Source organism: Mesoplodon bidens, assembly GCF_964165515.1.
Source record: "Mesoplodon bidens genome assembly, chromosome: 11".
NCBI classification, from domain to species: Eukaryota; Metazoa; Chordata; class Mammalia; order Artiodactyla; family Ziphiidae; genus Mesoplodon; species Mesoplodon bidens.
This window is the reverse complement of record NC_138167.1, coordinates 24,173,148-24,189,739: the sequence shown is the minus strand read 5'-3', so window position 1 is coordinate 24,189,739 and position 16,592 is coordinate 24,173,148. Positions and strand designations below refer to the sequence as shown.

The following is a 16,592-nucleotide window of genomic DNA, read 5'->3' as shown; positions in this document are numbered from 1 at the left end:
GTGCTCACTCCAGTCCCTGTGCAGCAATATGGGCACCCCTGCTCTTAGCCCCTTCTGGCTTCCCCTGCTCTCCTATCTTTTGTCCCTCTAGGCCCAGGTCGAGTCTCGCCTATTCCCTGCATCCTCCCTTCCTTTTCCAGCCCATGTTGATTTCTTCCTTTTCTGAACTCCTGTAGTCCTTTATCAAGTGAACTGCTCCTTGGGGCTGTTAAAAAAGTACAGAAAGGTTGGTGTAGCATTGAGACATGGGCTAGGGAACCAGATGCATAGGTTCAAGCCCCAGTTCTGCTAATTATTGGCCTTATGATCTCAGGCAAGTTCATTCACTTCTTTATGCCTCAGTTTCCCCATCTATAAAATGAGAATAGCTATAACGCCTGCTTCATAGTTGTTATTTGTTGTTGGTGGTGGTGTGTGCGTGTTTAAAGAGTTAATGCATGTGCTTAGAACAGTTTCTGGCCTATGTTACGCACCTAATAAATGTTAGCTGTTATTTAAATTTTAAATGTGTGCATTTAATCCTTTCATATGTTGCTTCTAATATTCAATAGTTTGCTTGTTAAATTGAATATTGCTGGGGAGAGGGTTTAAGATAGCAGCATTGGAAGATCCTGAACTCACCTCCTCTCATGGACACAACAAATCTATAGCTACATGTGGAATAATTCCCTCTGAATAGGACCAGAAAACTTGATGAACAGAGTCTCTACAACAAAGGGTGGAAGGATAGCATTGAGATGGGTAGGAGAAACAGAGATACAATCTTGCCAAAGAAAAAGCCACACCCCAGCTGCAACAATGCACAAACGGAAGGAGCATAAAGGTATGGATCCTTTCCCTGAGGAGAGAGGGATCCAAGCTCCACGTCAGGCACCCCAACCCTGTAATTCTGCACAGGAGAGATGAGGCCCCAAAACACCTGGCTTTGAAAGCCAATGGGGAAGACATCCAGGAAAGCCATAGAGCTACAGGGGATGGAAACCTGCTTTTAAAGGGCTTACGTGTAGACTCACTCTAACCAAAAACCAGTATAAAAACACTGTATTAAAAAAATGCATGGGGCATAGGTGAAGGGGACCCACTTACTAGTCTTGAAGCATCTGCTGGAGAGGGATGCTCCCCAGGAACTCAGACAATGGTGGGGATCATGTTTATGACCTCAGGCTACCTTGCTAATTCTGGCACTGGCAGGTGCCATTTTGGAAATCTCCATCTAACCTGTTAGCACCAGTACACATGTCTTTCTGAGAGCCCCACATGCCCCTGCACCCTCAGCCGAGCCTCATAGCTTGCCAGGCCCTACAACTGTTGTGGAGGCCAGCCCCACCCACCAGCATACCACAGCAAGCAGCCATGGCCCCATCTCAACTAGAGGACACATAGCCTACATAGGGGACCTCCCTTGAATGGGAAGGTATAACATTTATAAATGTATATGCACCCAACAGAAGGACACCATGATATATAAAGCTAATATTAACAGACTCAAGGGAGAAATTGAATGCAATACAATAGTAGTAGTAGGGGACTTTAACACTCCACTTATATTAATTGATAGATCATCCAGACAGAAAATCAATAAACATCAAATGAAATGATACATTAAACCACACTGACTTAATTAGGTATATATGAGAATATTCCATCCAAAAGCAGCAGAGTAGATTCTTATCAAGTGCGTATGGAAGATTCTCTAAGAGAGATTACATTTTAGGTAACAAAACAAGTCTAAATAAATTCAAGAAGATTGAGATCATATGAAGCATCTTCTCCAACCACAATGGTTTGAAATTAGAAATCAATCACAAGAAAAAAACGGAAAAAATTACAAATGTGGAGATTAAACAACATGCTACTGAATAACCAACAGGTCATCAAGGAAATCAAAGGAGAAATAAGAAGCCTAGAGACAAATGAAAACAGAAATTCAACATATCAAAATCTATGGGTTGTAGCAAAAGCAGTTCTGAGAGGACAGTTCATAGCAATACAGGCCTCAAGAAACAAGGAAAAATGCCAAGCAAACAGTCTAACTTTACACCTAAGGGAGCTAGAAAAAGGAGAACAAATGAAGCCCAAAATTAGTATAAGAAACGAAATAATAAAGATCAGAGTGGAAATAAATGAAATAGAGAATTAAAAAAATAGAAAAGATGAACAAAGATTTTTTGAAAAGATAAACCAAATCAACAAGCCATTAGCTAGACTAACCAAGAAAAAGAGAGAGGGCTCAAATAAATAAAATCAGAAATGAAAGAGAAGTTACAACTGATATCACAGAAATACAAAGGGTCATAAGAGACTGCTATAAACAATTATACACCAACAAATAGGACAAAGTAGAAAAAAATGGATAGATTTCTAGAAACTACAGTCTTCTTAGACTGAATCATGAAGAAATAGAAAATCTGAATAGACCCATTACCTAATAAGGAGATTGAAACAGTAATCAAAAAGCTTCTAACAGGGCTTTCCTGGTGGCGCAGTGGTTGAGAGTCCTCCTGCCGATGCAGGGGACACGGGTTCATTCCCCGGTCCGGGAGGATCCCACATGCCGCGGAGCGGCTGGGCCCGTGAGCCATGGCCGCTAAGCCTGTGCGTCTGGAGCCTCCTCCGCAATGGGAGAGGCCACAACAGTGAGAGGCCCACGTACCGCAAAAAAAAAAAAAAAAAAAAGCTTCTAACAAACATAAGCCCAGGACCAGACAGCTTCACTGCAAAACTGTATAATACATTTAAAGAAAATGTAATACCTATTCTCAAATTCTTCCAAAAAATTGAAAAGGTGGAAAACCTTCCAAATGCATTTTACAGAGGCAGCATTATCCTGATTCCAAAAACAGACAATGACATCACAAAAAAAGAAAATTACAGGCCAATATCCTTGATGAACATAGATGGAAAACTCCTCAACAAAATATTAACAAACCAAATCCAACACTATATTAAAAGGATCATACACCATGATAAAGTGGGATTTATTCTAAGGAAGCAAGGATCATTCAACACCTGCAAACCAGTCAACATGATACACTACATTAACAAAATGAAGGATAAAAATCATATGATTGTCTCATTAGTTGAAGAAAAAACATTTGGCAAAATTCAATATCCATTTATGATAAAATCTTTCAACAAAGTGGGTATAGAGGGAATGTTCTTCAACATAATAAAGACCATATATGACAAATCCACAGCTAACATCATACTCAACAGTGAAAAGCTGAGTGTTTCCTCTAAGATCAGGAACAAAACAAGGATGCCCACTCTTGCTGCTTTTATTCAACATAGTATTGAAAGTCCTAGCCACAGCAGTTATATAAGGAAAAAGAAATAAAAGGCATCCAATTTGGAAAGGAAGAAGTAAATCTGTCACTATTTGCAGATGATATGATACTATATATAGAAAATCCTAGACTACACCAAAAAACTGTTAGAACTAATAAATGAATTCAGTAAAGTTACAGGATTCAAAATCAATGTACAGAAATCGGTGGTCTTTTTATATACTAATAATGAACTATGAGAAAGAGAAATTAAGAAAACAATTCTATTTACAATTGCATCAAAAAATTAAATACTTAGGAATAAATTTAACCAAGGAGATACAAGACCTGTACACTGAAAACTGTAAGATACTGATGAAAGAAATTGAAGAAGATACAAAAAATGGAAAGATAGTTCATGTTCAAGGATTGGAAGAATTAATATTGTTAAAGTGTCTGTACTACCCAAAGCAATCCCTGTACTACCCAAAGCAATTTCCTTATATAACTGCTGTGGCTAGGACTTCCAATACTATGTTGAATAAAAGCAGCAAGAGTGGGCATCCTTGTTTTGTTCCTGATCTTAGAGGAAACACTCAGCTTTTCACTGTTGAGTTTTTAGTGCAATCCCTGTCAATATTTCAATGGCATATTTCACCGAACTAGAAAAGCTAATTCTAAAATTTGTATGGAAACACAAAAGACCTCTGTCAGCCAAAACAATCTTGAGAAAGAAGAACGAAGCTGGAGGTGTCACACATCCTGATTTCAAGCTATACTACAAAGCTATTGTAATCAAAGCAGTATGGTACTGGCACAAATACAGACACATATATCAATGGAACAGAACTGAGAGTCAAGGAATAAACCCACTCATCTATGGACAATTACTATACAACAGAGAGCAAAGAACATACAATGAAGAAAGGACAGTCTCTTCAATAAATGGTGTTGGGAAAACTGATGCAAAAGAATCAGATCAGACCATTATCTTACACCATGCACAGAAATTAGGTCAAAGTGGATTAAAGACTTGAATATAAGACCTGAAACCATAAAATTCCCAGAAGAAAATGTAGGCAGTAACTTCATTGACTTTGATCTTAGCAATGTTTTTTTGATTATGATATGTTTTATGATATGATTCCAAAGGCAAGATAAAAAATAAACAACAACAACAAAAAAACAGGACTACATCAAGTGAAAAGCTTTTGCACAGTAAAAGAAACTGTCATAAAAACAAATAAGCAACATACTGAATGGGAGAAGATATTTGCAAATTATATATCCAATAAGGAGTTAATATCCAAGATATATTAAGAACTCATAAAACACAACAAGAAAACAAACGACCCAATTAAAAATTAGGCAGAGGATCTGAATTGACATTTTGCTCAAGAAGACTACAGATGACCAACAGGCATATGGAAAAATGTTCAACATCACTAATTATCAGGGAAATGTGAATCAAAACCACAATGGGATATCACCTTACACCTGTTAGAATGACGTATCAAAAAGACAAGATATAACAAATGTAGAGGATGTGGAAAAAAGGGAACTGCTGTACACTATTGGTGGGTCTGTAAATTGGTGCAGCCCCTGTACAAAACAGTATGGAGATTCCTCAAAATAATTAAGTAGAACTATTAATACTATATGAACCACCTATTCCACTTCTGGATATTTATCTGAATATCACAAAATATTAATTCAAAAAGATTTCGGCACCCCTCCGTTCATTGCAGCATTATTTACAATAACCAAAATATGGAAACAGCCTAAGCATCCATCAAATACTCCTCAGTCATTAAAAAGAATGAAATCCTGCCATTTGGACCTTGAGGGTATTTTGCTAAGTGAAATAAATCAGACAGAGAAAGATAAGTAATGTATGATTTCACTCATATGTGGAATTAAAAAAAAACGAACAAACAAAAAACAAAAACTTATAGATACAGAGAACAGATTAATAGTTACCAGAGGAGGAGGAGTTGGAGTGTGGGGGAAATGGCTGATAGGGGTCAACTGTGTGGTGATGGATGATAACTAGACTTGTGGTGGTGATTACTCTGTAGTGTATACAGATGTTGAACTATAATGCAGTAACCTGAAACATATAATAAAAAAATTAAATATTGTTGTTGGAATAGCTTGTTGTTTTTCACAGTGATGTAGTTGTAGCAGCCTTTTTGTTCATTTCCTGAATTGATCAGGTATTTTCTAGTATCCTGAATTAACATCCTTTAAAACATGTTATTGATACGTTTGTACTTCTGAGAGTAGTATGTGAAATTTAATCATCTTCCTGGAAGTTGAAAACAGATTTAGTGGGCAGTGATTGAAAGATAGCAGAGCATTGATGGTTAAGAGCACAGGGTGGTTTTATATTCTGACTCTTCTGTCTTACTACCTGTGGGACCTTGGGACAAGTTACTTGACCATTAATGCCTCGGTTTTCCCCTTGTAAGAGGAAGATACTCAGAGTGTACATCTTATAGGACTGTGCTAAGGATTATACTGTGCCAGGGGCACAAAAAACTTTCACTACTATTATTGTTATTACTGTTAACAGAATGTGTGTTTCTTCAGTTCACCAGGACAATCCAATATCAAATACTCTTTTTCACTAGCTTAGTTGTACTTGAATTTCTCAGCCCACTTATCCCAATAACGGGGATAAAATCAGAAGGTGTGATTATATTTTGTTTTTAATCTCTTTCTTAGTGCAAAAGTTTACTTGTGTATCTGCACAAATATGTATTGCAAATAGCAGTGATTTCATTTCCATGGGTTTCTTAGAGACTCTGGTGTACAAGTTTGGACTGATGGACATAAGGGAGAACCCATAGCAAGTGCTGTCTTTCAGCATCATTGGAGAGGAGACAGTTAAAAGGCATGCAATCGGGCATCAGAAAAGTCAGTTCTGGTTTGGATTCACTGCTCACTAGGTCTGGATCTGCAAGATGAGGCCAGCGCTGTCTGTCTGGCAACCTCATGTGGATCTTTGGAGGATTAAATGTTAGACTGGGTTGAAAAGCCCTTTGACATAGAAAATGCCAGACGAATACATAATACGCATCTTCTTGTGATACGTTCCTATTTTGGCAAATTAAATATTCTGGTTAGTAGAAAGATTTTATACATGCACTAAATTAATGACCAATTAACATAAAATTAAAGTATGTTAAGAAGAAACTTAACACCTAAATCATACTGCTAAATAGACGTAACAACACAAGCTTTTCTTATTTATCCTTATGAAAAGGTCTCTCCACCTACTTGGACTAGAACCTCCCATCTGTTTCTAAATCTGATATCTCAGAAACTTCCAGAATAAGTTCTGTCCACCATGTTCCCCTTTGGACTTCTGGGCCCTTTGCTCTTTGTTATGGACCTCAGTGTAGACACGGTACCAGTGTCATACAGTGCCGATGCCCCACTTCTGAAAATCAGATTGGGTCCTCTCTGCCTCAAGCCCTTCACTGACTGCTCACAGCCATCAGAACAAAGCCCAGACTCCACAGTGGGATGTGAAGGATCATGGTAATGTGGCCCCAGCCTGCCTCTCCAGCCTCCCCGCTCAGCCTTCTGCCACTATTAAATCCTGCAGCTAGATGACCGTCTCTCCCTTCCTCATCCTGCTTCCCAACTCTCAATCCTAGGCCTCTGTATATGTGTTTTTCACGTTTTCTCCTCGCCCAATTCACTCCTCCTCTTCCTCAGGTGTCATCTTCGTTGTCCCTCTCTTGGGGCATCCTTATCTCCCTCTGTTTCTGCTTGCTGCTCCTCCCTGTGGGGCTGGCTGATCATATCACGGTGCAGTCACACCCTCCTAACCCAGCTCACCTTCTCCTTGTAGCCTTCTCTTCTCATTTAGAATTTCTGAATCAACCCACTGTACATGGAGTTTGCATTTCGACCCTCGGCAATCACTACGTACATTAACGTTGAAATGGATACCTCTTAAAAGACGCCTCAAGAATTGTGCACTGCCTCAGCCCATTCATTGGTATGAAAAGTTTTTATTATAGGTTTTATTGTAGATCGGTACTAACTGATACAGATGAACTTTATCATTTTTAATTAAGTAGAAGTCACTGTGTTGTTACCAAGCAGAAATGCCATTTAATAAATAATCCATGTTGAAAGTGTACTGAATAAAGCAACTCCGTTTTACTTTTATGTATCGAGTAGTGGGTGCTGTGGATTCGGGTTTGGGTCTCACCTCTGCCACTTGCCAGCTTCAAGGTCCTGAGTGAGTACCTCCTTCAGCGTCATTAACAAGGTGGGGACAAGTATGGACTCACAGCGCTGGTATGAGAATTAGATGAGATTTAAAAGGTAAAGCACGGGCTTCCCTGGTGGCGCAGTGGTTGAGAGTCCGCCTGCCGATGCAGGGGACACGGGTTCGTGCCCCGGTCCAGGAAGATCCCACATGCCGCGGAGCGGCTGGGCCCGTGAGCCATGGCCGCTGAGCCTGCGCGTCCGGAGCCTGTGCTTCCACAACAGGAGAGACCACAGCAGTGAGAGGCCCGCGTATCGAAAAAAAAAAAAAAAGGTAAAGCACTTAGCACAGTGACTGACATATATTAAATGCATTAAGTATCCCCTATTATTAATGAATTGAAACTAACCTGCTACTTTAATGACAAGCAAGAGTGATAATCACCAAAACTGAATTTTTGGTTTACATATAGAAAGAATAAGAATTGGTGCCTCCGACTTAATTCATTGCAGCAGGACTATAAATTAGCCCCTCTGACTAAATTAATGAAGCCTGAACTCATTGACCTTTGACACTAAAGGAACGTGACCTTTTGCAAGTCAAATAACATTTTTGGGCTTTTTCTCTTTTCACCTGTAAAACTACCTGAGCTGTTTCGATCCCTTCCATTTCTAACTCTGATTTTCAGAATGGTTAAAAGAACTGAAATCATATCCTCCTTTGCCTTCTCTGTCTTTATTTCCACTATTCTATGTGTGATAATCTAAGTAAATATTTCTTTGCAAGTAACTTGCTGAGTTGAGTTTAAATTTTCAAGACGAAATGTTACCAGAGCCACAGAATGGGGTACTGAAAGTCACTTCGGGTTTCTGAGTAGATTGAATTTAGAAATTCATTTTGTCTTAAAACAGCTCCTTCCCTTTGGAATCTGCATTTGAATATCAAAGAAGACATCAAAAGTAGTTCAGCTCCTCTATAGAATGCCACTGGTTATTGCAATTTAGGTGAGGCACTTTGTGGGTTCAAGAAGAGTGCAATCAAAGAGAGAAACCGAAGACACTTAAATTTCTTTTGTTGTTTCTGTTAATCTTTTCATCTTTTCTAATGTGAGCTATGTCTTTGCTACTTTGGTCAACTGAGAGATCTTTTCTCTCTCGGTTTCAAAGAGAAGCAGGATTTCTAAACTCCTACTCTAAAAAGCCCTGAATTCAAATTATTTTTCTTCCTTTTTTTGGTCATAGTATGTGACTCTTTGTTAATTTTCTTTACTACCTTGAAAGAGCAGGAGAAATTAAATTAGTATGACAGGTGTTCTAGAAGGAATTTTGTATATAGCTTTCTATAATTTATTAGTATATTAGTATATTATTATTATATTTATTAGTATATTGATTATTTATTTATTTATTTTGGCTGCAACGGGTCTTAGTTGCAGCATGTGGAATCTTCATTGCGGCATGCGGACTCTCAGTTGCGGCATGCATGTGGGATCTAGTTCCCCGACCAGGGATTGAACCCTGGGTCCCCTGCATTGGGAGTACGGAGTCTTACCCACTGGACCACCAGTGAGTCCCAATTTATTAGTGTATTATTAAATAGTAATAACTTGTAGCTGAGATATTTGCCACTGGAGCTGTCATTAAGGCAAAAATTATCAGATTTCTGAGAAGGGCTGGATAGTCTAATATACTATGCTCATTTAATCCACCAGGAATCTTTCAGCTCACTGTCCAAACCCCAAGCAGTGAGTTCATATTTTGTACCCAGTCTAGCACTGGAGGGTAAGGAAAACACAGATAAAGAAAAGAGGGTGAGTAGGGGCAGATAAATATTTAAAAAATTCTATTAGGGTCCCTAAACATTTATTGATCATCTTGCTGTATGTATCAATTAGCTATTAACACAATAATTCTGTGTTAAAGTTCAGTGATTTAAAATAATAAGCATTCATTTAACCCTCAAGATTATGGGGTTGGAGGCTTCCCTGGTGGCACAGTGGTTAAGAATCCGCCTGCCAATGCAGGGGACACAGGTTCTAGCCCTGGTCTGGGAAGATCCCACACGTGGCAAAGCAACTAAGCCCGTGCGCCACAGCTACTGAGCCTGCACTCTAGAGCCCGCGAGCCACAACTACTGAAGCCTGAGTGCCTAGAGCCCGTGCTCTGCAACAAGAGAAGCCACCCCATGAGAAGCCCGCACACCGCAACGAAGAGTAGCCCCTGCTCACAGCAACTAGAGAAAAGCCCGCGTGCAGCAACAAAGACCCAACACAGCCAAAAATAAAAATAAATTAATTAAATTAAAAAAAAAAAAGATTATAGGGTTGGTGACTTTGTTACCGAATTCAGATCTCGGATACGAGAGACAAGCGCTGGTAGAGACAGAAAAGTTCCTTTAATCAGAAAGCTGGTTATCTGGGGGAAAGGTGGACTTACGTCCCAAAACCATCTCTGAATGTTCTGCGTGGCCCTGAAAGTTTTTAAAGGGAAAAAGGGGAAGTAATCTCAGTTAATCATTGAAATAGGGGGTCAGGGTCATTGCCATCCCCCACTGTGCGCAGGCCTGTGGGCCCCCTGTGATCTTTTCTTAGATGCTTATCTTGTTCACACAGTTTGTTTATGAGATTACTGAAGGGGAAGCTAAGGAAGAGATCTGGTCATCTGTTCATTACTTATTCTTCATTTCTATTTCCTTGATCTAAGGAAAGAACCAACAGGTTAGGCAGAGTGTTGTGTGATCAAAAGATTTGAAAGGTTTCGGCCAGAGGTTAGTTAAAATATAGCTTTGCTAAAGTGACAAGACAAAAGGGACCTCCTGCAGAGAGCTCTTTCCTGAAAAAAGCTGCTTACAACTTCGGGTGGCAGGTTGTCCTGGTCTCACCTAAGACCTCTCAATGGCATTTGAGGACTGAGTATCTATGGAGGGTAACTTCAGTGAGAAGTCCCAGTTAGCTCTGAGTATTTGAACATGATCAACTAAGGAGGTGGGTGTTAGTAGTTAGAAAATTTGGGGTCAGAAAACTTGGGGTGTGAGGTGCACAGGTTAGGAAATTCATTTTGGATAATCTTGATCTTGCTTTTATTTGCCTAAAATCAAAAATTGTTAAAAATGCAGAATATGGTAATGCCGATACCCCAAGCTAATGTTAAAATATCTTTTTCATATGCAACAGCAAATTTCAAGGGTCTACTTAAAAGTGAGGGATCAACTAGTATTTGTTTCACCCTAATTGCTTGGCATTCCTTTTTAAAAATGTCAGTAGGTTTTTCTATGTTTTTTTTTATTTGGCATCTTTGATGTCATCAGTTGGTGAGAACATCCAAGGATCATAATATTTTGAACCTGAGAGCGACACTGAAACCACTGAGTCTAACTGTCATTGATATAGCAAGGAAATGAAGCTCCTGTAGATTTCTACCAAGTCATGCAACAAATTAGTTTGAAGCACAAGAATAGAACCCTGGACCCTTGCTTCCCATTCTAGTGGTTTCCTCAGTGGTTTGGTTTGGTTGTTGGCATGTTCTCTGGCTTTGCAGGGAAAACAATGGAGAATTTGAAGTTGAAAATTAGCAGTGATGGCATTTGCATATCCTTGTGTTTATAAGTCATGCTCAGCTATATTAACTTGTGATTGAAATGAGTAGCTGAGATAACCTGATAATACGGTTAAGTATTACTTCTAGTTTTTCAGTGTCCTCCTCTATTAAAAAGGAATTATAGGCTTCCCTGGTGGCGCAGTGGTTGAGAGTCCGCCTGCCGATGCAGGGGACATGGGTTCGTGCCCCGGTCCAGGAAGATCCCACATGCCACGGAGCGGCTGGGCCCGTGGGCCATGGCCGTTGAGCCTGCGCGTCTGGAGTCTGTGCTCCGCAACAGGAGAGGCCACAACAGTGAGAGGCCCGCGTACCGCAAAAATAAAAAAAGGAATTATAATGTTTTTCCTCAAGGAATTGTTGAAATTACAAAGAAATTATAAAGAAATTAGTACATTTACATCACTTACGTTTATATCTGACACATATTATTTGCTATTTTTGTTATTATTGTTGTTTGTTTCTAATTCACAGACATCATGGACTAAGGGGGAAAAATTCCACTGTCCAATTTCATTGTAGGAGGGGGAGGAGGAGAAGATGCAGAAAATTCAACTCTTAGACTGCTCTGTGTATGAGCTAGTAATCTCAGCCTCTGACCTAGTGCTTACCAAAATAGGGGGGCATGTCATTTTGGCTTATTTTCTCATTTACTTTTGGTCAACGACTGGAAATTGAAATCTTGAAAGGAGGTCATTTTTTTCAACCACGGCTCTCTGTGTCATTCTAGGCTTTCATTGCTTTGGGATGCTACATTTAAAGAGTATCTTATCTGACACCTTTAACTGAACTTTTTGAGGAAATAGAACTTCTCAAGGAGGAAGAATTTGCAAACAAAGCGACACTTTATAAATGTCTCTGAAATAACCGTCACAGTGAGCTTTCAGTGAAACAAAATATGAATTACCTAAGTTTAACATGTGAAACCCTGTGGTTTGTTTTATATAAGGGAAACCACTTCTAAGTTTTCCACCGTGTTAAAATAAACAAGCAACAGAGGGAACCTGAGAAATGAAGTTTCTAAAAGCAGACCAAGCCAAGAAGGACTTTTTCATTCAGACGTGTTGCACCCCTTTCCCTTCCCACACTGCCATTCCCTTTCCTTTCCTTCTGCCACTTATCCACATTCTGTAAAGGAATAGCAGAAATATCCAGGGTTGGTCTTTGTTGAGTTGGCCTGAACATGATGGTGATACAGGGGGAGCTGAGAAAATGCACGTAGCAGTGTTTTCACTTTTTGGAATCACAGACCTAGCTGACACTGGAGATCAAAGACAAGGACTTGGCCTCAAAGAAATGCACAGATGCAGACATACACCAAATCTCCGGTGCAGTTTCAGGAAGTGGTAAACTCCCTCAAGCCCATTTCAGGACGGAAAAGATGGCACCTGCGTCCTGAGAGCTGAAAGTATTCCTGGCCTTACTCCTTGCCAAGCTCTCTTTTGAGAGCTAAGGGAGAAGAAAGAAGTTGAAGGTAGTGCTTGGGGGTGGATCCAGTCCAGAGCCTGCCAAGAGGTGGCTCTGTGTACTGTTTTTTGGAAGAAGAAAAGGGAAGCAGGAAGGAAGGGACCTGCCTCTTAGGGACACTGTCTCCTCCTTACGGTGCCACTTGGACGCACTCAGCTGTAACCGAACAGGAACCGCATGTATTTTGTCAGCAGTCAAGTTAGACGTTCCTTTGTGAGCTGCGAACCCACTCAGGTCTTCAGAAGGATCTCTCTCCTTATAGAACATCCTTGCTGTGTGAAGACACCACATTCAAATGCAGATTTTTTAAGAGTTTCTGGGGGAGGATTCCTTTGAGGAAAAAGTAGACTAAAAAAAGTAAAAGAAAAAAAAATGAAAAAGGGCAGGGGAAACAAGGGTGAGGTGGGAAACGTTTGCTGGATTATGTGGTTCGGTTTGACTTTTTTCCCTACACTTTGTACAGAAATGTGCCTGCAGGTGAAAAGGACTTTAGGGTTTCCTGAAGTTTGTTGACAACCGCCTCTTGCTTCCCTTTCATCGTCGTTATTAAAACCAGCCAATCACATGTCTTCTACGTGGATGAGTACAAGTGGGTGAACTGTGGGAGATGCAGGGTCCACACAAGTTGCTGCCCCTCTAGAAGTGACAGTCTTGTAACCTAGTTTGGTTCCAAAGGTCATAGGCAGATGAGGAAATTATCCATTGCATATGGGTGAGCTCTGTTTGACCACCAATGCTTAATAACTTTGTTACCTTGGATAAATTACTTAACCTCATAAAACCTTAGCATCCTTTTTTTTAGGGATAAGACATTTGTGAGCTTTGTGGCTGGAAGACATTGTCCCTCTCAAATTACATTCAGTAGGCAAATTAAATCTTATTTTGTTTAAGATCATCCCTGTGACTAGTGTAATCAGTATAGTTGCCAGAATACCTGGGTTATTTGGGATTAGATGGGATAGTAATATTTATAGCTAACTGGTTTACGGTTAGGTTGTGTTCCATATATTATCACACTTATTCTGCACAACTTTCCTGTGAAGTAGATACTATTATTTTCCACTCTTTTATAAGTGAGAAAGATGTGCAGAGATGTTAGAAATCTTGCCCAAGATCATCCAGACAGTAGACAGCAGAGCTGGGGGATTGAAACCCACGTGGTCTGGTTCCAGAAGCCGTGCTCTTAGCTATGATCCTTTCCAGCCTTCTTTTGAGCTAATCTATTCACACTGAAAGGAAAACATTATTTGTGGTAGACTCTGACACTTATTTAAGATATTTTTTCTTTCCTGTTTCAGGTATCTGACAGCAAGCCGCAATAGAAATTTCTTGCTTACCATGAGGCCATTCTTAAAAAGGGCCATTTTGGTCATCAGTTATGTAAGTACATATATGCTTTTGAAGTATCTGATAAGAAATATTTCACTTTAATTTGACTCAGACACATGATCCAGATTGTTTGAGTCAGCAGTAGCGTCTAACAATATGATCTTAAGATCAAAGAATTTACACGCTATAAACGTTACAAAGCCTTGGAATGTATGTATGGAAGCATTCTAGGGATATGTGAACTCAATGACACCAACAATATTAACTATAATATTTTTGGTGCCGTTTTCAAGGTGCTGATGCTGTGTTGTCTCTGCAACACAAACCTGGCTGTATCAGTTATCTAGTGCTCCACTTATATAAAAAGCATTCATGAAATAAGCCAGTGATATTCATGGGAAAAAGTCCAGGCTTAACTACCTCCCCAAATTAATCTTTTACCTTTTATCGAAGCAAAGATTTCCCTCTGACTTTAACAGAAACAACATAATTGGTCCTGTTGAAATGAGAATGACATCTAGAAGGTCTGTGTGAGTGGATTCTTCTATAAACAGAACTTATCGCCACAGAAGTGTCTCTGGCCTCTGGTTGTCTTATGCACCTTTGCAACAGGATAGCACCATCAGTGATAAAATTCCACCGAGTAGACACAAAAGATGTTTCCTGGGGTTGAAATAACCCTTGCATGAGTGGTCTGCTCGAGAGCACTTGAGAGTTGGAGCATTTCCAAATGTATTTATTCAGGACACAGAACTATCATCTATAGTTTAAGTTAACTTTCATGGGGCTCTGTGAGAGGGATGGTTAATAACCTGGGCGTTGGAGACCAATGACCTGGGTCCAACTCCTGGATCTTGCAGTTTACTAGCTGTGGGATTCTGGGCAAATTGGGAGGCCTCAGGTGGATGGAAAGCCTTCAGTGGATAACAATGGATAACAGCTAATAAGTGCTTGAAATTGACGGCTGTTATTAAGATTTGCTTGCCTTTCCATCATCACCTTCATTGTTTACTCTTCCCGTTACCGAACTACTTTCCTACTCATCTTCAATGTTAGGATTTTACAGAAATGCTCACTAGAAAAAGTGTTGGTAGATCAAAATATGTGTAAAGCATCTGAAAGTATCCTCCAGAAAGGTGGGGCTTCCTCCCGACACTCAGTGATTTTCTTACCAAATCTTCTTTTCTCTGAAGGTGATTGTTGTTCTGTACTTCCGTCTGTGGATAATGGGAGGATCTATGCCCCTCTTTTCAGAGCAGGATAATCCAGCTTCATTTTCACCTTACATTCTTACAAGGTCAGTAGAAATACATTTTTTTAACTTTACTTGGTATTTATCAGGTTGTTTTAAATAATCTTAAATGATATGTTGTCTTTGCATTTTAAGGAAAGAAAGGTTGTGTTCTATTCAGGGCGTGTGGAGAAAAGAAACTGCTGTTTAGATGTTTGGAATTCTTTTCAACAAATGGTGCGGTTTTGTCAACATTATTGGTATTGTTCTCATATTGGTATATATTTGTTTACTCAACAAGCATTTTGTTGAGCATTTATCAATAATAATTATCTATTGAGGGACTTCCCTGGTGGCACAGTGGTTAAGAATCCTCCTGCCAATTCAGGGGACACGGGTTTGAGCCCTGATCCGGGAAGATCCCACATGCCACAGAACAACTAAGCCCATGCGCCACAACTACTGAGGCTGTGCTCTAGAGCCCGCGAGCCACAACTACTGAGCCCTCGTGCCACAACTGCTGAAGCCCGCGCACCTAGAGCACATGCTCTGCAACAACTAGCCCACGCACTGCAACAAAGAGTATCCCCCGCTCGCTGCAACTAGAGAAAGCCCATGCGCAGCAACAAAGACCCAATGAAGCCAAAAAAAAAAAAAAAAAAAAAAAGCTTTTGAGTGGCTCATATGGCAAATGTTACAAGACAATGCACTGAGAGGTGTATAGAGGTTGATTGGACATTATAACTACTTGTAAGTTTAAAATCAGCAGGGAAGTTGAAAGTGGCGAACAGAAATGAACAACAATTTTTGCTAAGATACAGTCAATTATACCTTACCATTTGTCCTCAAGAGATTTAGGATAGTGGATCAAGAAGTGATGTTGCCCAATGGATCCTGTTCATTGAGAGGGTTTTAATTCCTTACGCAACCTGCTGTGATGTACTTCTGACACTTTCAGATATAATTATATTTGACAGCTTTCATAACGTTTCTTCAGGATATATTATTCTATAATGTTTATACATTAAGGTGTACTGTTCTTAAATTTTCATAGTTTTATGTTCTTTTTAATGTCTAATATCATTTATGTAATAGTGACCTTCCCTTTTCAGTGTTTGCAAAGACATAATAAATCTTAAACCTTGACCGACGGCACATTTATATTTCAGCTTACTTGTATCTCTTAGGGATGGAAGATTGTTGGATTTTGTTTTTATAAAGCCAGACTTGCTTTATTTCACTCATTTACTTTATATGTTTTAATTGATAAATTTCTCCTCTTTTTTCATTGTATCTTCTTTTTTGTTCTTAGTGTTTTCTTCCTTTCTAAAGACTATAAGACTATTTTCCATTCAAAAAGGATACTTCCAATTTGTTTGACCCATTTTTCTAATAAATATTATGTCACAGTTGTTTGCATTACTTGCAACGTCTATTTGTGTTAAAAAATCTTGAATATGCTTCAGAAACCATATGGT

General features: G+C 39.5%; 1 protein-coding gene across 5 annotated transcripts in view; it reads left to right on the top strand.

Moving 5' to 3' along the window:
- TMTC1 (transmembrane O-mannosyltransferase targeting cadherins 1) overlaps positions 1–16,592 on the top strand; it is a 282,996-nt gene that overhangs the window by 128,157 nt on the left and 138,247 nt on the right. For all 5 annotated transcript variants that reach the window (XM_081250082.1, XM_081250081.1, XM_081250079.1 and 2 more), the window contains 2 exons: positions 13,853–13,934; positions 15,077–15,180. In XM_081250082.1, the coding sequence (XP_081106208.1) occupies positions 13,853–13,934; positions 15,077–15,180 (186 nt within the window). The remainder of the gene's footprint in view (positions 1–13,852; positions 13,935–15,076; positions 15,181–16,592) is intronic.